General features: G+C 39.9%; 1 protein-coding gene, 1 long non-coding RNA gene and 1 pseudogene across 5 annotated transcripts in view; 2 read left to right on the forward strand and 1 right to left on the reverse strand.

Annotated features, from left to right (window-relative positions):
• WDR47 (WD repeat domain 47) overlaps positions 1-24,681 on the forward strand; it is a 38,682-nt gene extending 14,001 nt beyond the window's left edge. The window contains exons 3-16 of one of the 4 annotated variants that reach the window (XM_028732597.2): positions 175-258; positions 3,737-3,821; positions 4,430-5,232; positions 7,643-7,769; positions 10,969-11,147; positions 11,505-11,735; positions 14,163-14,238; positions 15,740-15,897; positions 17,397-17,477; positions 19,514-19,683; positions 20,726-20,896; positions 21,220-21,351; positions 22,417-22,635; positions 23,141-24,681. In XM_028732597.2, coding sequence (XP_028588430.1) covers positions 175-258; positions 3,737-3,821; positions 4,430-5,232; positions 7,643-7,769; positions 10,969-11,147; positions 11,505-11,735; positions 14,163-14,238; positions 15,740-15,897; positions 17,397-17,477; positions 19,514-19,683; positions 20,726-20,896; positions 21,220-21,351; positions 22,417-22,635; positions 23,141-23,283 — 2,659 coding nt within the window. In that variant the 3' untranslated portion in view covers positions 23,284-24,681. Of the gene's footprint in view, positions 1-174; positions 259-3,736; positions 3,822-4,429; positions 5,233-7,642; positions 7,770-10,968; positions 11,148-11,504; positions 11,736-14,162; positions 14,239-15,739; positions 15,898-17,396; positions 17,478-19,513; positions 19,684-20,725; positions 20,897-21,219; positions 21,585-22,416; positions 22,636-23,140 lie in introns of those variants that run through there. The other 3 variants (XM_028732600.2, XM_028732598.2, XM_077928392.1) reach the window with 3 other exon arrangements.
• On the forward strand, positions 1,041-2,142 carry LOC144327708 (uncharacterized; annotated as a pseudogene).
• Positions 16,859-23,290, reverse strand: LOC114598679 (uncharacterized). The gene is made up of 4 exons (XR_003707119.2): positions 23,151-23,290; positions 22,367-22,599; positions 21,214-21,432; positions 16,859-17,458 (listed from the first exon to the last, which is right to left on the reverse strand). It is a non-coding gene; the product is annotated as an uncharacterized LOC114598679 (long non-coding RNA).
• Positions 24,682-24,929: the final 248 nt, after the last annotated feature.

The following is a 24,929-nucleotide window of genomic DNA, read 5'->3' on the forward strand; positions in this document are numbered from 1 at the left end:
AAATAATCTTCTTAACTACTTTGTAAAGCATTGACTTTGTAAAGCTGATTGGTCAGCTGCTGTAGTTGAGGGAAGGGATGTTTTGGTTAGCTTAAAAACTAAATTGAAAGTCCAGCAGAATTCAATAGATCTCTCTCTCTCTCTCTCTCTCTCTCTCTCTCTCTCTCTTAAAAGACAGTTGATTCTTGATGGTCAGTGGGATGAGGTTCTTCAGTTCATCCAACCTTTGGAGTGCATGGACAAATTTGATAAGAAAAGGTAAATTTATAGTAATTTTTCAATACCATGGCGATCCCATTTATGCAACACAACAATTAAACATGCACTCAGCCTTCATACAGTTTCAGAACTGTTGCAGTGTCTATATCTGCATTGCATTCTTCCTTACAAGCTTTTCTCAATTAACTCTATAAGAATAACACATTTTCATCACAGCTCTCACTAAAATTCCATTACACAAGTAGAAACAAAATAGCAGTGTTTGGATAAGCTCTCATAGTTAGGATTTGGGATAACAAAGGAACAATGATTAGAGAACCTTTTTGTTGCAGTGGGCTAGATCCTTATTTGTCCCTACCCGCATGGGCCAACTTTGACAGGTGAGCAGGAGAACCCACTTGTCAATTCACCTAATGCCATGATGATGATTGACAGCTGGCTTGGTTCACCCACCTGTCAAAGTCTGTTGCTCAGTGCTTCCAACAGCCAGCTGGTTGTTAGGTGCTGGGGAACAGTAGCACAAGGGGCTTTGTTAGCCGTATACTCAGCTTCAGATGCACTGAGTACAGGCTTCAGCCCTGTTTTCTGCAGGCATCAGCTGTGCAGCCAAGCTCTCCTCCCCATGGGGAACTGAGTTGCACAGCTGATCTGGCAGGCTTTAATTCAGCTGATGGGCTGTGGATTCAACTCTGCTTTCTGCAGGGATAGGCTACATCATCAAGCTCCCCATGAAGAACTCTGTTACACAACCAATCCAGCCACACCTCTGCCTGCCATATGCCTGTTGTCACATATGAAGGAAGACTTGACTTGAGGGAAACATGGGGCTGTCCCAACATGTCACTGGCCCAAGGGACATGGGAGGCCACACTCTGGACTTTGTTTTCTCAACTGGGCAGGAACAGGGTGATTTGAAGGTGAGGGTTATTGACATCAGTCCCTTGTCATGGTCAGATCACTTCCTGTTGAGGTTTAAGCTGTCAGCACCTTTTCCCCTTTGCAGAGGCAGGGGACCTATTAGGAAGGTCCACCCTCAGAGGCTGATGGATCCAGTGGGATTCCAAATGACTCTGGGATGTTTTCCGGCAGAGATGACTGGTGCCCCTGTCAAAGCCCTGTCCGACCTCTGGAACACCCAAATGGCTTGGTCTATTGACAGGATCACCCCTGAGTGCCCTCTCCCACTTCGTGGAGCCTGTTTGGCCCCTGGTATACTCCAGATCTTAGGGCAAGGAAACAAGCTGGGAGACGGCTTGAACACAAGTGGAGGAAAGAGACGAATGAATGCAACCGAACACTGGTAAGGGCTCATTATCGAGCCTACCTAGTGGCAGTAAAGGTAGCAAAGAAGGCATATTTTGCTGCCTCCATTGCATCCTCATTATGTTGCCCAGTAGAGCTTTTCCAGGTTGTATGGGGCCTTTTACAGGCTGCCCCAAAGGAAGTGATAGATTCAACGGCAACTCTCTGCGACTTGTTTGCAAAGCATTTTGAGGATAAAATCGCTTGCATCCACCCAGATCTTGACTCAGCTGTTATAGCAGATGAATCTCATGGGGTGTCCAGAGCACAGTCTAGTCCTGTTGTGTTGGATGAGTTTCAGTTGGTAAGGTTCGAGGATGTGAACAAGGTGCTCGGATCAGTCAAGGCAACCACTTGTGCTCTAGACCTTTGCCCCTCTTGGCTGATAAAAAGCAGCAGGGAGGGAACAGCTGGCTGGGCCAGGGATGTGATCAGTTCCTCTTTACAAGAGGAGGTGTTCCCTGCCTATTTGAAGGAGGCAGTGGTAAAACCACTCCTTTAGAAACCTTCCCTGGATTCGGAAAACCTAACTACCAGCCATTTGCTAATTTCCCCTTCCTGAGCAAGGTTCTGGAGTGAGTGGTCGCAAACCAGATCCAGGCGCTTTTTGGAAGAAACTGATTTTCGGGATCCATTTCTCCATTTCAATTGGGGTTTAGGCCTGGTTTTGGCACAGAAACTGCTTTGGTCACCCTGTATGATGACCTCTGTCGAGAGAGAGACGTGGGAAACCTGTCCCTGTTAATTCTTCTCGACCTCTCAGCGACTTTCAATATCATTGACTACGGTATCCTTCTGGAGTGACTGTCTGAACTAGGGGTGGGTGGCACCACTTTGCGGTGGTTCCAGTCCTACTTGGATGGTCTTTCCCGGGGGTGTTGCTTGGGGAATGCTTTTCAGCCCTGTGAAATCTTCAATGTAGGGTTCCACAGGGCTCAATCCTATCCCCACATTGTTTAACATCTACATGAAACCGCTGGGTGGGGTTATCCAGAGGTTCGGAGTACGTTGTCAGCAGTATGCTGATGACACTCAGCTCTATTTCTCCTTTACATCTGCAGGTGAGGCAGTGGAAGTGCTGGACCAGTGTCTTGCCTCGGTAATGGACTGGATGAGAGCCAACAAACTGAAACTCAATCCAGATAAGACTGAGGCACTGTTAGTGGGTGGTTCCCTAGACCGGATGGGTGGGAGATCGCCTGCTCTTGATGGGGTTACACTTCCTCTGAAGCAGCAGGTTCATAGCTCCAGGGGTACTCCTGGATTTTTTGCTGTCGCTCAAGGCTCAGGTTGCCTCTGGCCCAGAGTGCCTTCTATCAACTTCAGCTGGTGGCCCAGCTACACCCCTATCTGGACAGGGATAGCCTAACTACTATTGTCTATACTCTGGTAACCTCAAGGTTAGATTACTGCAATGCATTATATGTAGGGCTGCCTCTGAAGACGGTTCAGAAACTTCAGCTAGTGCAGAATTCAGCGGCTGGGTTGCTCACCGGAGCAAGACGGTTTGAGCATATTATACTGATCCTGGTCTGACTGCACTGGCTGCCAATTAGTTTCCGGGCCCAATTCAAAGTGCTGCTTTTGACCTATAAATCCTTAAACGGCTCAGGACCACAGTATCTCAAGGACTGCCTCTTTCATTATGAACATATCCGGACCCCTGAGATCATCTTCTGAGGCCCTTCTTTGTGCGTCTCCTCCCCGAGAGGTCCGGAGGGTGACAACATGACAAGGGGCCTTCTCTGCAGTGGCTCCCTGTCTGTGGAATGCTCTCCCCAGGGAAGTTTGCCTGGCACCTTCATTATACACCTTTAGGCGCTAGGCAAAAATGTTCCTTTTTAACCAGGTCTTTGGTTGATTTGATTAACATCCTATTCCCTTTTAAAATGTGAGGGGTTTTTTGAGAGGGGGGTTATTGGACTGTTTTTATTTTGATTATTTTGTGGTTTCATATTTTGATTTCGTTCTGTGAACCGCCCTGAGACCTCTGGGAATAGGCGGTATATAAATTCAGTAAATTAACAACAACAACAACAGCCTTGTGGACCAAATTGAAACCCGTGCATGCCTAAACCTTCCCCAACCCTGTGTGAGAACATGATCTTCCAAAATTTCAGGAACAGCAGTCCCAGTTAACTGCTATAATTTTGTACCAAAGTTCACATTAATTTACACTGTTACATCAGTTGTATTTCTGTTTTCTTATGCATAGGTTTCGCTATATCATACTGCAGCAGAAGTTTCTAGAAGCCTTATGTGTAAACAATGCAATGTCTGCAGAAGATGAGCCTCAACATGTAAGCCTTGTGATCTAATCACAGCACTCTAGCTAAACGTATAAAATACAATCGTATTCTCCTTTTTAGAAGGCATTCAAGTCTTTCTTAAAGTTCGTTTTCAAGTCTTACATTTTTGTTATAAGAACTGTAACGCAAGGATATCTGTGTAGAAAGTAAAAACTGAAGACCACTTGATACAGTGATTCACAACCCATTATCGTGGGGCTGAACTGTGCCTTGTAAAATTAAGGTGTCAAGGTGGATAAATCTGGTGCTGAATGCAAGTTGGAGTAGGGAAAAAAGTGAGCTAGGTATCAAACCTTAATCAATGTTTAAAGAAACGGCCCTTATACCAAGATGTCTGAAACTTGACCTAGAAAACTATCTAGAAAACAAATTGTGCCAGCACTAGATATCATAGAAAAATGTTCGGTTGAACAGCATTTTATTGGTCACACAGGTTGAAGTTGTATTTTCATATGTGGGGAAAGATGACACTCATAATACTGCAATTGATTATTAATAGGTGAATAGCAAAGTAATTTATCTACCTGTATCTTTATGCAGCTATGTATGATAAAAAAACATTATTTTAGCCTTAAATAGGGGTACTCTCTTTTTTTCAGTTGGAATTTACAATGAAAGAGGCTGTACAGTGCCTACATGCTCTGGAAGAATATTGTCCTTCTAAAGAAGACTATAGCAAACTGTGTTTACTTCTCACATTGCCTCGTCTGACCAACCATGCAGAATTCAAAGACTGGAACCCAAGCACCGCACGAGTTCACTGTTTTGAAGAGGCTTGCGTCATGGTAGCTGAGTTCATTCCTGCGGATAGAAAACTAAGTGAGGCTGGCTTTAAAGCAAGCAACAATCGTTTGTTTCAGCTTGTGATGAAGGGGCTATTGTATGAATGTTGTGTGGAGTTTTGTCAGAGTAAAGCAACAGGAGAAGAAATTACGGAGAGTGAAGTGTTGCTCGGCATTGACCTTTTATGTGGTAATGGGTGCGATGACTTGGACCTTAGTTTGTTGTCATGGCTTCAGAATCTGCCCTCTACTATTTTTTCTTGCGCTTTTGAACAAAAGATGCTGAATATTCATGTTGATAAACTCCTAAAACCTACAAAAGCTGCCTATGCTGACCTTTTGACTCCCCTCATCAGTAAACTTTCTCCTTACCCATCCTCACCCATGAGGAGGCCTCAATCTGCTGATGCTTACATGACGCGTTCCTTGAACCCTGCCTTGGATGGACTCTCCTGTGGATTGACAATTAATGAAAAACGCATCACAGATCTTGGGACAAAAACATCTCCCATGTCTCATTCCTTCGCTAACTTCCATTACCCAGGAGTACAGAATCTTACTCGAAGTCTAATGTTAGAAAATACAGATTGCCACAGTATTTACGAAGAGTCACCTGAGCGGTAAGTTGCCCTTTACCACACTAAGGCTGGATCTACACTGATCTTAAAAAACGCTAAGAAAAGAGAAAAGTTGTATAGCTCTCAATGCAGTTTTCATTGACTGCTATACAGCGCCTCCTGGTGTCACATTTATATAATGCATTTATAACGTTATAACCCACCAGTATAGATTAGACCAGTGTTTCCCAACCTTGGGCCTCCAGCTGTTTTTGAACTACAATTCCCATCATCCCTGACCACTGGTCTTGCTAGCTAGGGATGATGGGAGTTGTAGTCCAAAAACAGCTGGAGGCCCAAGGTTGGGAAACACTGGATTAGACCTTACAGTAGTTACAATAAGAAACTGGTTCTTGAACCTGCTGTGCAATATAATGCATTAAGGTCTCCATTTTCTTACACATTTGTGTTAACTTCTAATGCAGGGGTGGCTAACCTTTTTCTGGTCTAAAGTGTGGTGTAGTGGTTAAGAGCAGTAGTCACGTAATCTGGGTAACCGGGTTCGCGTCTCCGCTCCTCCACAGTCACACTTCTTTGAAGTCTCTCAGCCCCACTCACCTCACAGAGTGTTTGTTGTGGGGGAGGAAGGGAAAGGAGATTGTTAGCCGCTTTGAGACTCCTGAAGGGGAGTGAAAGGCGGGATATCAAATCCAAACTCTTCTTCTTCTTCTTCTTCTTCTTCTGCATTCATCTTCAGACAACTCTGGGCTTCAAACCAGCAGAGGATGTGTCAAAAAGTGGATATGGCTGCTTCTCTTTCTCTGTTTTTTTGTTTTTTATATATATTTCAACTGTGTCAGACCAACACAGCTACCTACCTGAATGCTGATGAGTGTTTATTTTGGTTTTATTGGTGTATAAATAGTATTGACATACGTGGGATAGGATGAGGTCATAGAGAGGTAATATAGAAGGGATGAGACTATATTCCTGAGGATACCAGAGAAAAGAACTCTTTCATGTGGAGTGAATGGTTAGGTCAGAAGAGAATTGGCTAAAGGCGGAGTCATGGAAGCCTAGGTCATGAAAGGAGGAAAGTAGATAGACTAAGATATACTAGATTCAGGTAGGTAGCTGTGTTGGTCTGACACAGTAAAAAAAAATTAAAAAATTCTCCAGTAGCACCTTAGAGACCAACTAAATTTGTTCTGGGTACAGTGGTACATCAGGTTAAGAACTTAATTCGTTCTGGAGGTCTGTTCTCAACCTGAAACTGTTCTTAACCTGAAGCACCACTTTAGCTAATGGGGCCCGCCGTGTCGCTGCGGCACGATTTCTGTTCTCATCCTGAAGCAAAGTTCTTAACCTAAGGTATTTTTTTGGGTTAGCGGAGTCTGTAACCTGAAGCATCTGTAACCCGAGGTACCACTGTATAAGCTTTCATGTGCATGCACACTTCTAAGATGAAACTGTTTGTTATTTAGGTGCTGCCAAAACTTCCTGAGGCTGTTTTGTTCTGTTTTATGATATATTTATTTGTGTTTTTAATAGTGTTAAAACCCGGGCTGCCACATGCTGACGCTACTGAACAGATGGCTGAGTCTCTTAAACGACCTCTGCCAAATTTTCTGTAGGCATGTTAGAATCTAGCTGGGACTTTTGTGGTCCACTTAAAAATAGAGTGCATCAGCATTATTGGTAATCTATATGTTGTGCCTCGATGGGTCTTCTCCTGTTGCTGATACTTCTTTTGTCTTAAAGGATCTTCACATCACTTTTCTAGTCCTGGTGGGACACTTCACTTAGTGCTCGCCCACACTTTGCTTGTCCCACACCTAGAAAGCATAGGTCTGATTAGTTTTCTGCTTTCCCCCACCGCTTTCCCCATGAAAATCGATTCTTTACTGCTGAATCGGAGCGAACATAAATCCATGTGTAAACTGAATGACTTTTGCTCCGATTAATTGGTAGATTGGGTTTTCAGGGAAAAAGCATCAGGACAAGTGGAAGTATGGACAAGCCTTACTTTCTTTTAGTACCCTCTGGACCTCTCACAATAACATTTGCTCCTGCACTAGATTGTTTATCTTGAGAGATATTGCTTCCCTTAGTTTGCTATGGGTCTTGAGCCACGTGGCAAACTCCAATTCCCTCTGCTATTTTCAGGGGAACACATTTTGTCAGTTGTTGTCTTGAGAGATAGTAAAGCTCAGTTCCTACCCCCCCCCCATACTTTTAGATATGTCACTTTCTTTGTCACCCAGCTGTTCTGTGAGACCAGTGAAGGACTGTGAGCATGGAGGGAAATGTTGCTATCATAGTTGTGGAAATATTTTTTTCTGGCCTAAGTTTGGGAAATGGTTAGCATATATTTAAATCATGAGTATCTGTATATATAAGATGCAATTTGCAAAATGGTTTAACATAAAATAAAACTTTAAACGCTTTTTCCTGGTCTCTGTATCCATGAAAGATGTGACACGCCAGTGGATCCCCAGCCTTTGTCAGGCAGTGAGACTGTGTGCCAGAACTCAGTTCCAGAAAAAGAGCCAGCAAATGGAACACAGAATCAAGGACCAGCCAAGCAAGAAAAAAATGAGGTAATGGAATATTTTTGCTTCCACCTAATAAAGGTCCTTTGAATTTTTCTGCTTTGATTGGTAATAACAAAATGCATACTGTAGTGTTCTCTTCGGCAGCTCATAGGCAATGCGTACTGTAATGGGAACTCCTGTGCAACGTGATTTTTTTGAAGCTTGCTTTTCTGTAGCAAGCAAGCTTGCTGTGCATTCTGCATACTTAATTCTTGATTCATCTAAAAAGTGTGTGAATGTGTCCCTCTGTAAGATACTCTACTGATTGCCATATAAACGTAAAAAGGCAACCTACGAGCAACTGTTAATGAAGGAGGAGGGAAAGTGGAAAATGAGGCCGTTCGATCAGGTTAAATCCCAAGTATATGATTGGCTGCACTACTACCAGATAAATGATATGTTCAGGAAAGATGTCAAAGACAAAGGATATGCTGACAAAAAGTCCAGATTCCAAACAGAGATCTTGGAGAACAATATAAAAATCTTATCTAAAATGTATAAGCAATTATTAGATTGGAACTTAGTCGATGAGGAGGTCAAGGCGGTAATGACACACTGGGCGAGAGATTTTGGTCGCAATATTTATTTTGAAGAGTGGGAAAAACTCTGGAAGCAACATCTAAAATTCACTGCCTGTGTGTCACTTAAAGAGAACTTAATGAAAATGTTTTATCGCTGGTATCTGACCCCGGTAAAACTAGCCAGAATGTATGGATCCTGCAACAAATGCTGGAAATGTAAGGAAAGGGAGGGGACCTTTTACCATATGTGGTGGGAATGCCAAAAGATCAAAGGTTTTTGGGAGAGTATATATAACGAAATGAAGAAAATGCTAAGATATACCTTTGTTAAAAGACCTGAGGCGTTCTTGCTAGGTCTGGTAGGAAGGGAGATAAAGAAGAAAGACCACAAATTGTTCCAATATGCAATAACGGCAGCAAGGGTCCTAATAGCAAAAAACTGGAAACAAGAGAGTTTGCCGACAATAGAGGAATGGAGATCCAAATTACTAGACTATGCGGAGATGGACAGGTTGACAGGAAAAATTAGATATATAAAAGATCAGAGGTTTATTAAAGATTGGGAAAGCTTTACGAAATATCTGGAAAGCTTAACAGATGATCAGATAACACTAGTGGGTTTTAAAGGTGCTCTGTAAGAAGTAAAGGGTAATGCCAAAGGAAAGCAGATGAAGGAGAATGACTTGCGGCACTACAGATAAAGAAATGCGGATTTATTATAATGTTTGTATGGACGATTCGTGGAACGGCTGAAGGAAGTCTTTTGTGAAATAAGAAGAATATGGACACTATTTACTTTTGTATTATGATTTTGCTAACCAATAAAAATTATGCATGAAAAAAAAAAAATAAACGTAAAAAGGGGTTTGTGGGGTCCCAAATATATTTATGCAGCAATTTTATTTCATGGCATGCAGTCCCAGTATTTAGAAGTAGATTTGTGTGGATGTTTTTATTATGATTATTATTTTTAATTTATTTTTATTCAAGATTTTCTTTTTTAAAAAATTATTTTGTGTGGATGTTTTGATGTTTTTGCTTACACACTCTCTCCAGGGTATATAGAAGAAAGTGTCATTATGGGGGAAACCATTCCTACAATTTATAACACAATGGATAGGATCAAGGGGAGAATAATTCTTTGCAATCCACTCCTTGTCATTTCAGGCCTGTGCATCTGTTCCAAAGTATCCCATGAGGGTTGGGGAGGGGTTATAGTGAGAAGGGGATCAATGAAAATCTCTACTCACAAAGGTGCATCTGCTGCTTTAGCCAATTTTATCCCTTCTGCTGAAATGACCCTTGAGCTCTTCCTCACACTGTTCCAGAGGGTCCACCATAGTCAGGAGTAGCTTTTCAGGAGCTGCAGTCATGGTGTAGGAAGAATTAAGAAACCTATAATTCTTGATCCAGTCCATTGTGATAAAACTTCTACAGAAGTTCAGTCCTCCACTGAAATCCAGAAAACAGCTCTTCTTTAGAAACTCAGTACTGCTATTTTTAAAATCCCTGCTCTTTTATGAGGACTGAGATGTGGCACAGCACAGCACAGCACAGCACAGCACAGGAGGGATGTCTTCCACTTCAGTCTTCTTTTTAAAGCCAGCCAACCAATGGGGAGCAGGGAGCCACAGAACCAGGCAAAGCATGCAATTTGCCTCCATGCTCCAAAGCTAGTTCTGTTTTGGAACTACTTAGCATTAGGACAGGGGTCATCAAACTTTTTCAGCAGGGGGACTCAGACCTTGTGGGGGAGCCAGACTATATTTTGATGGGGGGGGGGTGAATGAATTCCTATGCCCCACAGATAACCCAGAGGTGCATTTTAAATAAAAGCACACATTCTACTCATGTAAAAAAATCAGGCAGGCCCCACAAATAACCCAGAGATACATTTTAAATAAAAGGACACATTCTACTCATGTAAAAACATGCTGATTCCCGGACCGTCCACAGGCCAGATTTAGAAGGCGATTGGGCCGGATCCGGCCCCCAGGCCTTAGTTTGCCTACCCATGCATTAGGACTTCATGCCTGTTTGTTGAAGCTTGCCTGCTTGCAGTACAAAATGAGATAAAAGTTGTGACTGTGGCATATAAGCAGACCTGCCATTAATTTGGGCAAGTATATAGGACAACATACGTTCTTGGTATACTTGGTGAGGTTGCAGTTTTCCTTGTAACATGCTTGCAAAATGTTTCTTCCCACTCCATTCAGTATCTACCTTTACGAAGCAATAAATTTTAAAACTTGATTGCCTTGACCAAAATTTTTGAGCTGGCAAGTGAACACAAAATTTGTGGCAGCAGCAAATGTAGAAATGTGTTTCCTTTGTTGTCTAGTCATGGGAGATTTCCATTTAAAATCAAATTATGCATTCTAGAATTTTGTTCATGATTTTCCAAGCCTTTATGTTTTGTTTTGTTTTGTTTTGTTTTGTTTTGTTTTGTTTTAAAAAAACAACCACTTTCAGTAAGTTTACAGGTGTGTCTTCATGTTTTCCAGGTGAGGTAAAAGACAGAATGAGCATACACCACCAAATGTTTAATGCTGTGTTACACTTAAGTAAAGAGCCATTGCTTTTTTTCCTGCCTCTGGTAATGTAAAGTTTTATTGGCGTGGTGATAAAGAACTGTAATGAGAATGATGATGTCTAAGCTTTTATTTATGTCAAATCTTGTTTAGCTTCGTGATTCAACAGACCAATTTCAGGAATATTACCGACAGCGATTACGATACCAGCAGCACTTAGAACAGAAGGAGCAACAGCGACAACTATATCAGCAAATGTTATTAGAAGGAGGGGTAAACCAGGAGGATGGTTCAGATGCACAGCAAAATCTTACAGAGCAGTTTCTTAACAGGTTGGCTATGATATCTTTGTGGTTTTCAGGCCATGATTTGTTCAATAGCAAAGACTACAATCTTAGCCTTACTCTAGAGTCAATGGAATTTACTTTGAAATAAATGCTGACAGTCGCTAAAAAGAATATTTTCAAATCTGATTATAATTTTCAGTATAATTTTGTTATAAAATGACTTTCACAGTAAATTCCCCAGCATCTGCTGATAGGATGTGATGACGTTCTTTTTGTATTGATTTGATGCCTTTCTTAAGTCTTATTAACCAAATACCATATTGATGACAACATTACATTGAATGTAATAGTAATTATGCTTTCATAGCTCTTCATTTATGTTTTTTTAATGTTATCCTGCAGGTCTGTTCAGAAGTTGGGGGAGTTAAATATGGGAATTGACAATCTGGGAAATGATGTGCAAACACTAAACCAGCATTGCAGTGGCAGCAAAGGAACCGTATCCATCCTTCCAGATTCTAGTCAGAGAACAGCAAATGCTAATGTACAGTTCAGTACAAGCACACCTCAGAAACTTGGGTCCACTAATCAGATACCCTCTCTTGAAGAATCACCTGTCCATGGAAATAAAATGTAAGTACTTGGAACACTCTTGTGCATGTCAGTGCTACTTCTGAACTAAGATTAATAATATGCAGATCAATTTGATGTGCCGCCCTCGCAACATATTGTGCCTTGCTCAGTCATTTGGTAGAATACTTTTGACTGTATCCAGAGCAGCAGCAGTGGAGTTTCCTCTCCTCCTCACCCGCACCACCAAAATCTTCCCTGAAGCTGATCTGGAGGCTGCACACAGGGAGTTGCTGAAGAGAGGAGGGGAAAGTTCATTTCTGCTAGCCCACATCTCTTGCACCAGCAAAATAGGAGTAATGGATACCACCCATCCCAAATTTGGATAAAATTTTTACAAGTAAACATACAAGGAGCAAGTGAGCATTCATTTCCTGGAGTGTTTTCAGTCTATTTGTGCTGGTTGGAATCCATTCATTGTATGATCTCATCTGGCGATGAGGCAGGAGAACATAGAATTCTGGGAGGCAGGTGTCTCTCTCTGTTTTTTCTCTCCTGCCTGAAGAAGCAGTTTGCAGAGCCTCTTCTCAAAGTCTATTAGCGGTTGGGAATAATTTGAGATGAAATTAAAAAAGAAGATCAGACATTATTTCAATATGCAACAGCGGCCGCCAGGATATTAATAGCACAAAAGTGGAAGAATTTGGATATTCCAACTGTCAAAGATTGGCAAATAAAATTAGTTGAATATGCGGAACTAGCAAATATGACGCAAAAAATTAGATACCAAAAAGGTACAAAGTTTATTAGTGACTGGAGTAAGTTTTTTACATACATTGAAGAAAATTTTAGAAACTTAAAAACCATAGCAGGTTTGACATACATCTTACGACGTGTAAATAATTAATAACAAAACTGCAAAAAAGAAGCTTTTCCATGAAGCCCGAAATCGGGGGGGGGGGGGGGAGGAGGTCAACATGTATATATAGGAGGGATATAAACAAGATGATGAAGGATTGTAATGGAAACTATATTATTATTATTTTGTTGTTGTTTATTGTTGTGCGGGTATTATTGATTTGTTGACTTTTGGGGTTTTTTAAATGAAAATTAATAATAAAAAAATTATATATTAGCGGTCAGTATTCCTTTCTGTCAGCCTTGCTCTCTCCCTTCAGCAGCCACTCCTCTTTCTCTCTTTTCAACTCTCTGCCCTGATATCGACCACTTTGGCTTAATCCGTTTTTATTTACCCCTCCTTTAATTTAACGGGCTTTTCCCCCTCATGCAATTAGCTCCTAACCTTTCTGTTCCCCTGAATAAAAAAAACAAACAAAGCCCCACAAAAACCTCTTTCTGTGTATACTTTCCCCTCCCTGGACTGTTCCGTCAGGCAGGGTTAAAAATCACATAGTTACATAATTGTCCGTTGGGGCCCACAACAGTTCTAACTTGCCATATTCAGTAGACTGGGCTCTGTCATCTGCACTGGCTTCCACTGTATTTCTGGACCCTATTCAAGGTGCTGTTGTTAACTTTTTAAAGACCTAAATAGCTTGGGTCTAGGCTACCTAAAGGACTGAAGAGCTGGCAATCTCCAGGTGTGCCCATCAGATGGGGAGAAGTGGGGAGGAAGGACCTTTTGAGTTGTGCTGCATTGGTGCCTTCACCAGAGAAGTTTGTCTGGTCTTTGCATTGTGGTCTTTGGTGCCAGGTGGGGATCTTTTTAATTATACTGTTTTAGTGTGTAGCTGTTTTATACTGAATATCTAATGGTTTTGTGAGCATTGCATTGATATTTTCTTATATATTTGGTTCATAACTTTTGTGAACTGCTCAGAGAACTTTGTTCATGAGCTGTACAAAAAAGCATTAATTATTTAGTCTACTTGAAGCTATTACTAAAGATAAAACACATAAAACAGAATAAAATACATTACACAGTTATCCATCAGATAAGAATTTGCTACCCTGAAGAATTTAACTCATCATCCCCATAAACTTTTCTCCTTAAAATTGCTACTTTAAAAGCAAAACAGGCCACTTTTTCAGAGGTCCAGGGGAACCTGCCCCCCCCCAAGTTAGTCAAATACTTAAACAATTTAATTATATGAACATGGCTGCTTTTAAGTCCTCATAGCTTGGGCAAACCAGTAAGTAGTGGGCAAGTATTCAGGCAGATTACCTCCACGTAGACAAACTCTCTTCATAGGGCATTCCTCAATAATGTCCTTCAATTATGGCAGCACATAAAAATATCTTCAATATTTACTCTAGAATTTGAAGATGTCAGTTTATTGCTGAATAACTAGCAACAGACAATTATAAATTTACATTTGTTGCTTGATTTAGAATAAGAAGGGAAAGGAGAAGAATGGAGGGCAGCACCAAGAAAGCAAGGGGACGGGGAAGCAGAGGAAGGTGACATGGGTGTAAATAACAGGGAAAGTTACATTTAAATTTGAATTTAAATTTTGTGTATCAAAACAGAATGCCAGAGCATGGTGCCATTCCAGCACAACGTGAAGATTCTCCAGGGAATTTAACAAGAGCAAGTGGTGATGAGGTAGGACTTAATAGCATCTTGCATTACAATGAAAAGGCTCCATCCTAAAAAAAGTTTTATTGTTGGTTTTTTCAAAATGTAAAAAATGACAGGTAAACAATAAGAAACTGTACAGTGCTATGGTGGAGTACCCCAAAATATAGTCATAGTCTTACTGCCAATCACTTGGACATCAAGAACAGATATGACTGTGGAATATCTAAAAAAATGACAGTCCCATATTTAAGACTCATGCTAGGTATCTTTTCCATAAGGCTTCATGTGTCCCAGAAAGCCGAGGAAAATTACTGTTTTTATTCACATAACTAATAAAAGGAAACTAAACTATATTAAAAATGTGTTTTGTAGTACCTGACCTTTTAAATGAGTGTGTTTTCATTTCACACAAAAATGTTAAGGCTGTAAACTAGAACGTGACTGTTTCATGCTTATCCCAAGCATTTAAGATGGATGCAACTTGAACTTCTTGCCCAGGCTACCTAAATGCCATAGTTTGTATAATCATGTCACTGTTGCAGCATCAGGGCTGGTGCAAATATAGCATTCATTATCATTATTTTTGTAAATTCACAAATGTCCTAAATGTGAGTTCCTTATCATACTTGTATTCTGCCACGTAGTACACACAGGTCCAACTTTCTGAAGACAGTGCATTCCCAGGAAATTGTTCATCAGGGGAGCATTCACATAATGAGCTGATGATTTCAATTATTTCCCATGGGAACATTTCTAATCTGTGATTTGTCCGTTGTCTGTCCCTCCCTCCCTCGCCATGGTTTCTACCTGAAACTGCTGCAAATCAGCAAAAGCCAAACAAAGGAAAAGTTGATTTGTGCAATCTTTCCCCACTTTGTCCAATCCCTCTCCTTCCCTCCATGGTTTCTGCCCTAAATGGCTGCTGCTAGCCAGCAAAATAAATGCAAGTCAGGAAGTGGGCAAACTCTGGCTGTTCAGATATCTGAATCAGCTGTTTGTGTAGTGAGGTTTGGGTATACTTTTTGTTTTTAGATAACTGAGATTTCGGATAATGAACATTCCAATATCAAAACCTGTGTGTAGTGTAGTATAGTGTTACCTAGTAGCACACTACAAGCATTGCAGTGTGTTTAGAAGCACACCAACCAAATATCTCATTTAAATAGACTCCACCCCAGTGAAGGTGAAAATGTACCCTTAGTTTTTACATCCAGAATTCTAAATGTAGTGTGTTCCCCATGCATCAAAATTGTTGGGGGTGGCATTATATCATAATGTGTAACATGGGAAATCCTTGGACAACAGTAGAGAGTTTAAGTTTTGGCTTTCAACCCTGACCGTTTCTCACAGTTTCACAAATTACGGTTTATGAATCCCTGAACTATTGCCCAAACCAGGTGTTGCTTTCGTATGTTGAGTTGATATGCAACCTTTTCCTAATAGTAGAATAATATCATGTATGGCATTCTAGTTGTAAAGAACTATGGAGAAATAGTCACTTGTATTGTAACTTTTGACACAACAGGATGACAAATCAAAAAAGCAATTCATTTGTGTCAATACCCTAGAAGATACACAAGCTGTCAGAGCTGTGGCTTTTCATCCAAGTGGCACTCTTTATGCTGTTGGCTCAAATTCTAAAACTTTAAGAGTATGTGCCTATCCAGAACTCCAGGAATCAAGGTAGGAGTAATTATTGATTGTTAATCTGTCCCCCATCAGTTATGTCTGACATTTGTATCCATTTCTGCTCTGCTTTTCTGACCCTCATTTTCTCCATTTCTTATTTTTTAACATGTCATTGATTATTGTGGAACTTTACCCCTTGAGGGCTACAAAAATATTACTCTAGGTATTTCACACGAATCGGGCTACTCTGAAAAATGTAAAACTCTCTTATATTAATAGAATATGAGTATTCTATAACTTCATTTTTGAAAAGCAATCTGAAACATTGGCATTATAAGTGACACAATTTTTGCCCCATTATCCTCATTGCATTTTTATAAGCATGGTTAGGAAATTTAAGGCAGACAAAACATTCACACTGTTCTCAAGATCATTTTAGAACCAATGCTAAACTGGAAGCCAGTTACTGTTGTGCCGTTGCTGAGAAGTTACCATATGTTTTGCTGTTGATATTGAAGTGAAAGCTTATACGTAGTGAAAATAAAGTTTTCTCCCTGCCCAACTTTTTATGTATGAACTTGGGGCTGCTGTCCCTGCTCTTGTTGCTCGCCAACCCAGCTAAATAAATCTTTACGCCTTACACCCCCCCCAGCTCCTTCAGATCAACGTCTGTTCCCTCACAGCTCTTCTGTGTACCTCCAAACATGTTTTATTCAAACCTCTGCTGTTGTTTAAATCTGCCATCTCTTTGCTCCCCTCTCTTGCAAATTCAGGATTGTGATGGTTACATATCCTTCAATGGGGGCTGCACGATAACAACCTTACATTTTTATGTACATAGAAAAATGGAGGTTGCCAGTGGCAATCTTAAATATTCTGATGTATAGGAAGCAGAACAAGCAGAAACAGAAGTCTTAAAAAAGGAATTTCAGCAGATTCCTACCTGAATAACTACCGTAAGGTGAACTTCTTGACTGTCCAACTATGGTTAGCAAATAAACAAACAAACAAAAAATAAATGCCAAATAGAAGTTACTTTATTATTTACAGGATTTTTGTGAGGTTCACTGTAGCTCATAGTAACATCAATTACTATGCATAGGTGACCAGTAGCGAGTTCTAATATTAGTGAGTTTGGCAAGCTGTTTCACTGAAATTGGTGAAATTACTTGAAATTGTTTTTGGACCCATGCTATTTCACTTTTGCTCAAACATCTGAGTAAAACAAAAAACAATATGAAGTAGTTTGAACTCCTCCATGTATCATGCTTACCTTTCTCACCTCTGTGGACTTGTGTGGCTGCAAGCATGGCAAATGGGAGCAAATGTCGGTAGCAAACGCTGTAGTAGGATGGGATGTTTGTTCAGGGAGTTGGCTGTTTGCATTATAAAATGTTGCCGAGTGTAGTGCTGCTGCTGTTTTAAATGTGACCCATCACAAGCCAGCCTTCACCTTGTGAAATTTAAAAAGCCATAAATATGTTACTCTTACAGAATATTTTGTGTGTGTGTGTTTAGTCCATTTATAACTTGTTTGCTTATATGCTGTTTAGCTCCTCCTCTGCTGTTCCTCGAAAACTGGTATTTGACTTAGGCAGATCTTCGCAGTCTTCCTCTGTAAAGATGACAACAAAGTAACTAGTAAATTTACAGTATTTCCTCTTACAAACACTTTGGAGTTGCCAGATCATTTGGCTTTGTTTCTTTTGGCTTTGTATTATGTGCCTGCTCCATAACTACTTGAGTATACCACTTTCTCCATATTTTGTACTCCTCTGCTTTCACTCTTCATTACAACAGCCTCACTTTACAGCTTCTGCAGCATGACCTTTTTTAAAAAAAAATCTGCTATCACTAAAAGCTTCTTGGTTGTATTAGCTTTCAGTTGCCTTATTAGCATCTTGCTTTTATTTAAACTGTCCAGTAGCCAAATATTTACATGATTCCACTGCTTTTACAGTTTCTACTTTTGCTTGTAAGTAATGATTGTTAATCAGCTGTTTTCCTGCATCTTTAATAAATAATGGTTAAATTAAGATAGAGAAGAAAAATAATGGCAGGCAGATTATTATTTCTGTTACCTTTTTAACTAAGAACTTTAAAGCAGTCTTGCAATTTCCAAGAGACAAGATTTTTGCACATGAAAAACTACAGTAGAAATGGAAACTGTTATGTGACTGTATCTGAAAATCATGAAATATGGTTTCCTCTCTTCCAAGATTACTTGAAGTCCTTTGTTTTCCATTGATTTTTTGCCTTTACAATGCTTAAAGTGTTATATTAGAAGTGGCTAATTCGCTTTGGCAAAGTGGAAGTTGTGGTATCCCGGCTTTTCAGGCATGCACATTCAGTAGTAACAAAAACGTACTGTGGTGGGGAACTGTAGGGGTTGAATGTGCTAGCTTCATCCTCAATATCCTTATCATCTTCTGTGTGTTGGAAGGTGACTGTTTGAAGTAGAGAACCTTCTGTGCTCATGAAGGGTCAGGGGGTGGCGCTTGCGCACTCATTCCCATGCCCCCCTTGTTGGTTTCTTTTTGCTTATTGTTATTACCTTGTTAACTTTTCCATTAATGCAATGGTCAAAATCTGAAGAGACCAATAGTCTTGCAAGTCTCCTGTAGCTGCCTTCCAATGTTTGTCATGCTTCCTAAATGTTCTGAAAGTCTGCTCACCCCTCTTGGTGCGGCGGTGTTGCAGGACAGCAGAGGCTTCACTGGAGCCCCAGCATGGGAACTGGAACTGCCGTGCCCTTCCTGATAGGTGGGCAGAAGCCCCCCCCCCCTATCAGGAACTGGATCCTAGCCTGCACCCTGCTTTGGCAAATGGGGATGCAGGCTGGGATCCCCTTTGTTCAGTTAATGCTGAATGTGCACATCTGAAGGAGACTCCTGTAATCTGAAAACAAAGTGGCTTGGCTTTAGCTGCGGTAGTGCCAGAAGCAGTCTGTTGTGTTTTAATTAAATTCTGATTTAATTAATTAAATTCTGTTGTCTCAGCTGAACTTCTGGTAGGCAGGTGCATTGGTGAGGGAAATGATTTTACAAGTTTAGAAAGTATGGATTTCCCTACATTCTGCTAAAGGCAAAACTAGATTAGTGATTAGAGATTGATAATTAGATCTCTCAGGTTCTCTTAAGAACAGTGTGTTGGGATCCCATATTGGACAAGGACAGTGGTATTGGGCAGAAGTTACCTTGTTCCCACCAAGCCATTTGTTTATTGTGTGTTTCATTTAAAATGTATTTCTATTAATTTAAAGGGTTTCTAAATGTTGGAGAAGGACCTTAGCTCAATGGCAGAGCACCTGCCTTGCTACAGAAGGTTCCAGTAGGAGCTGGGCAGCTGTGTTCTGCACCATTTTTTAAAAAGCACTTTACAGCTCATTAAAACAATTAATATAAGCCTTTTGAAGGTAGGCTTTTTTGCATGCTCACGAAAAACACACTCTCCTTAAAAGTGCATCACTTTAGAAGAGGGACCCTTTCTATAGTTCATATTTTTAATACAAAAGAAACGATAAATAATTTTAAATGCAGTTATGTCGTTTTAAAATATTTGCTAATTACTCTATCCTTCCAAAAGAGTAGAATTATTAGCCTTTTGTTACAGATCCTGTCCAGACATGCAAAAGCACTAAATCATCTCACTTTCATTTGCCCCCCCCTAGTGATAGTAACACTCCTAAGCAGCCCGCGGTACGTTTCAAAAGGAACAAACATCACAAAGGATCAATCTATTGTGTGGCCTGGAGTCCCTGTGGACAATTGCTGGCAACTGGTTCCAATGACAAATATGTTAAAGTGCTACCTTTCAATGCAGACACCTGCAATGCAACAGGTAAGTACAAACTGTTGTTACAATTGCTTGTAACAATTGACTTTTTATACACTTAAGAGCATATAATTTCTTGCATTGTTTAGGGGATGAGAAAGCTTGCATATCGGCTATAAATAATTTGTCCTAACAAACCCCGACTCCTCTCCAAGGAGCTGTCAGTCGCAGCGTCTGCACGCGCCACCATCTTGGGTTGTTGTTCTTAACTTATGGTCTGTGTGTGTGGTTTGGGAGCTGCATGGTCAGGGAAAAAGCAATGCTGTCCAGGGTTGTAAAGACTGCGGAGAGAATTAATTGGGTGCACTCTTCCCACCTTGGATCAAATCTATGCTTCCAGGTGCCATAAGAAAGCTGCAGAGATAGTGCAGGATAGTGCACACCCCGGAAATGATCTCTTTCAGCTTCTGCCTTCTGGAAGAAGGTACAGGGTTATAACGACTAGGACTAGCCACCTGAGAAACAGTTTCTATTCAAATGCGATTTTGGTTTTAAACACAGTGTAACGTCTCTATGGGAGAATATTTGTATTTATGTATTTAATTATGGGGTATCAGAGTTTTTAGCGGGCTAACCAGGCTGAGATAGCTGGGATAGCAGGCTTGTTGGTTTCAGAATGTATGATGTAGATTTTCAATTTCGTTGTTCTGTATGGGACATTGACAATAAAGATTATGGTATTGTAAGAAAGCTTTAAAAAAATTAAGAACCTTAGCTTTAAATCTTTGGAAGATTTTTTTATAATAAAAACCAGACCAGTTGTAGTAGTATAAATGTAAACCATTGTATAAATGTATAACTTTTGTTATATACTGTGCCATCTACCTACCTGAAGGCAGTAATTCTGTAGTGCGGTACGTTTCAACCCGATACCAGACTGGCACAATTTTTCTGTGTGTGGGATTGAGAGTTTTGTTTTTTGTAAACAGTTTGGTTAGACTCAAACGTTGCTGTGTTTTAACATTAAGTAGTGTCCTGAATGGTTATAAAACTCCTAATTTTCTCTCTGTGTGTGATAATTGTTCACTCTGTTCTCCATCTGTTTTAGGGCCAGATTTGGAATTCAGCATGCATGATGGAACCATTAGGGATCTAGCTTTTATGGAAGGTCCCGAAAGTGGTGGTGCCATTTTAATAAGCGCTGGAGCTGGGGACTGCAATATTTATACAACAGACTGCCAGCGAGGGCAAGGCCTCCATGCTTTGAGTGGTCATACTGGTACGTTTCTGGTCAAGCTTTGGTAGCCTTTGGTCTCAATCAGTTTTACTAACAACAAACAGTGTGTGTTGCTGGATTGATGAACCATTTTAATAAAGTTTAAAATGTACCACATTGTACACTTTACTGTGTAAATTCGCAAATTTTGGCAAAACTACCCTTGTTACATGTAGAACGTGTCATTTCTCTTACTTGTATGACAAAAGTGCATTTTGCTGACAAACGTGCATTCCTAGCTAATATATCCATAATTTTAATCATCAATGTAATAATATCAATATTTCTATTAATAATTAATACAAATCAAAATTCCTTACATGCAGGTCACATTTTAGCACTTTATACATGGAGTGGATGGATGATAGCGTCTGGCTCCCAAGACAAGACCGTACGATTCTGGGATCTCAGAGTACCTAGTTGTGTTCGCGTTGTTGGAACAACTTTTCATGGAACTGGTAAGGTTACTGATGATGAAGCCAAGAAAAAATCCTTGCCATGGTTGGCCAGTAGAGTTGCTGCTTGGAAAATAGCAAGTTCTGTGCATAAATATTTGGAAACAAATTCACATAAATTAACTTCTGTTCACAAGGTACAAGGGCCCATTTCAGTAATAGGACCCTGGATATAGAAAGCACTAACTCCTGGAGGTGTGGCTGTACCACTTTTCAGCTTTAGGGGCCAGCTGCAAACCTTCTTTTTCAATCAGACTTTTTTGGTGTAGGGGAATGCCCTCTATAAAACTTTCACATTAATTTACTATGTTGCTGATTTAATTTTTTTAAACTATTGACTGCTTCATGTATTGTTGCAACCCACGCTATTGTCTTTGGATGAAGAGAGGGACATCAGATTTTAAAATGAGTAAGTGCAAAGGCTAGCAATCCTTCTAAAATTTATCTGATGCCTTTTATCAGCAAAATAAAGGCAATGATTGCCAGTTTTTAAGGAGCCAAGGGTTAGGTCCATTTCCTGTCTCATACTGGTATTGAAGATTGTTTTTTAGCATACAGAAGAACTTGTTTGAAACATTAACCAGTGTTTGCTGTTAGTTAAAAGTACATTTATAGCAGATCTGCAAGGATAAACAACCATATCTGCCATATTTATCTAAATTTAAATGACAGTACAAGTAAACAATTAAGTGATAGTACAGTTAGAAAGATTTATTAATATCATATCATATCATCTATGTACATGTGGTCCCCCCCCCCCCGCCAAGGAACAGGTATGGAAGGCCCCAGCCCCAAGGGACTTACAACCTATAATAAACAGGGAAATGGAAGAAAAGGCAGGCATGCAAAGGCAGGGGAAGAATAATGATTATCTCAATAGCACATGCTTTGGCTCAGTTACATCTCCCCTGGTCCCTATGCTGAATTGTATCAGATGCCTGGAAATGCATCTACCTTTATTCTGATCTATATTTTATAAAGACTTCTTTAAAAAATCTTTATTGTAAACAACACACACCTTATCTAGAGAAATGGTACTGATTTCATTTATGGGATTTCTCCTTGCAGGCAGTGCTGTGGCATCAGTAGCTGTAGATCCTAGTGGTCGTCTTCTAGCTACAGGCCAGGAGGATTCCAGCTGCATGCTGTATGATATTCGTGGAGGGCGAATGGTGCAGAGTTACCATCCTCATTCCAGTGATGTCCGTTCTGTCCGCTTTTCCCCTGGGGCTCATTACCTTCTCACGGGTTCTTATGATATGAAAATAAAAGTGACAGACTTGCAAGGTAATTTAACTGCTAAATCAGCAATGAAACAACAGGGAGTTTTCATTTTTCATTTTTTAAGACAATTTCATGGATTACCAGAAGGCAGAGAAAGAAATACAATGGGTAGCTGCTGCTTCAAACTTTACTACTTCTAGAAAGTATGAAGTGGGATTTGTGAGCAAGATCTGTTCACCTCAGAGGGCTTCTGAAGCGCAAGGTGGTTGTTGCTATTGAGGCCTGCAAGTTCTTTACACATTGGAATTATGCTGAATTACTTGGGAGCAAGCTCCCCTCAATTCAGTAGACATGTATAGCCTTGTGCTGTAAAGGTAGAAATGGGGAAAGAAGAACAAATCATCTGTGCTGCTGCTTTCACTACCCCTTGGCAGCATATGAACCGACCTTAATGAGTTACTGAGTTATCAGGATGTGATGTAAAAGTTGTAAATGCAATCAAGTGAAGTGAATGGTGATTCTGTAAAAAGTTCAGGTAAACAATAATGATTCTATTTCTTTTTCACAGGGGACCTTACCAAGCAGCTCCCAACAATGGTGGTAGGGGAGCATAAAGACAAAGTGATTCAGTGCAGATGGCATACACAAGATCTTTCCTTCTTGTCATCTTCTGCAGACAGAACTGTAAAACTCTGGACCTATAACGGCTAAAGAGTAGTTTTTAAGCCAACAGATAAAGCACACACATTTAAGACTATTGGAACATTAAATTAGGCATTAAAAAGAGCAGCATTTGATCAGGAAAGCATCTCATGGAGAAGAGATGTTTCCCTTCAGTTACCTGATTGCTAGGAGGTGTTGGTGTGTGATAGTATTATTGTTCAGTGCTTTCCATGTGATCTCATGCTGCTGTGACCTATCGTAGTCTTGTTGCCGAAGTCTGTTGAACAAGCTCTTGCAATGTCAGTGTGCACTCCAAAAGACTAATTATGTGTTTACAGTTTAGTGTTTATTGCATTCTCTGGTCTTTGCCTCTATGACTATTTTATTTTCTACAGGAATAAAAACTGATTCATAATTAACTCAAGTTCACATGAAATATCGCTAGGTCCACACAAAATAGATTTTTTTAAAACAACAACTAGTTATGCTGTATTCTACACCGTTGCTTACATCACATCTTAACTAGTGGTCAAATTTGTTTTGCATCAAAATTTCATATTTTGATTTTAGTATCTATAATTGTGAACTTGAAAGGTGGTTAGGTAGTGGCTGACTCTTGATCACAGTCCATTAGGTATAATATATTGGTTTTTAACTGGGATTGTTTTGATTGGATGTTCTACACTCCTAAGCTTTAGGTGGGGGAAAAGCCTATTGGTTTGCTGAAGAGATGTTAAAACTTTTGAATGCAACAAAATACCTCTTTGTAAGGTACTGTAGGAAAGAAAGCATGCAGTTGGATAAGGTTGGTAACAGTAATTTTAATAACTACAGCCACGATCCCTCAAACCCTCATGCACACATGGGAGAAAACTATATGCAGCTAGAGATTTCTCTGAAGTTTCTATCAGAACTGATTGTATTGCTGAAGATTTTAATATATATGAAGCGGAGAAGTAGCTTGCTATTGTAACTCTGGAAATGACTATGATGAAGTCTTCAAAGCAACCTCTGGCTGCACATGCTGTTTCTCCTGTGTGTGCATGTAGAGTACCATATTAAAGGCAACAGCATGGCTTGAAATGCTATGTCTGCATGATAATGTAAAAGTAAATGATTTCCCAGTTCAGAGGCTTATTTGAATTTTTTTTATTTCTTGCACTGTCTATATAATACAGAATTACAAATTTATTTCTAAATATCTTTTAGAGTATTATGTTTTATGTATTGTTTATATTTTCATATTGTACAGTTATGCTTTTAAATTAAATTCTTGAATATTTAGGTTATTTATTTGAAGTACAGTTAAGACTTGGTTCTTATTAATAAATTATGTGCACTGTAGCAAGACCTTTTTAACTATCATAAAAAGTTGAGGTTACCATAGAAATGTATATGTGCTTTAAACTCAATAAAGACTTTGACACCTGATAGAGAAATGAGAAATTATTTTGGCATTTCTATGCTCAAAGATGTCATACACTAATTATTATACAATGCACTATGGATGCTGTTCTAAAACAAGGAATGGGACAAATTTAAAAATATTGCTCCTGATCTTAATTAAGTCTTTCAATTAGTCTTATACATGTGGCTACTCCTCTTCCAGGGCTTTCTAGATTGCCAACTCAAATGGGTGTGCTTGGGTGGCTTTCCTTCAGGCAGGGAGGAAAATACCCACATATTCCAGAGGT

The sequence above is a fragment of the Podarcis muralis genome, chromosome 5 (genome assembly GCF_964188315.1).
Source record: "Podarcis muralis chromosome 5, rPodMur119.hap1.1, whole genome shotgun sequence".
Taxonomy (NCBI): domain Eukaryota; kingdom Metazoa; phylum Chordata; class Lepidosauria; order Squamata; family Lacertidae; genus Podarcis; species Podarcis muralis.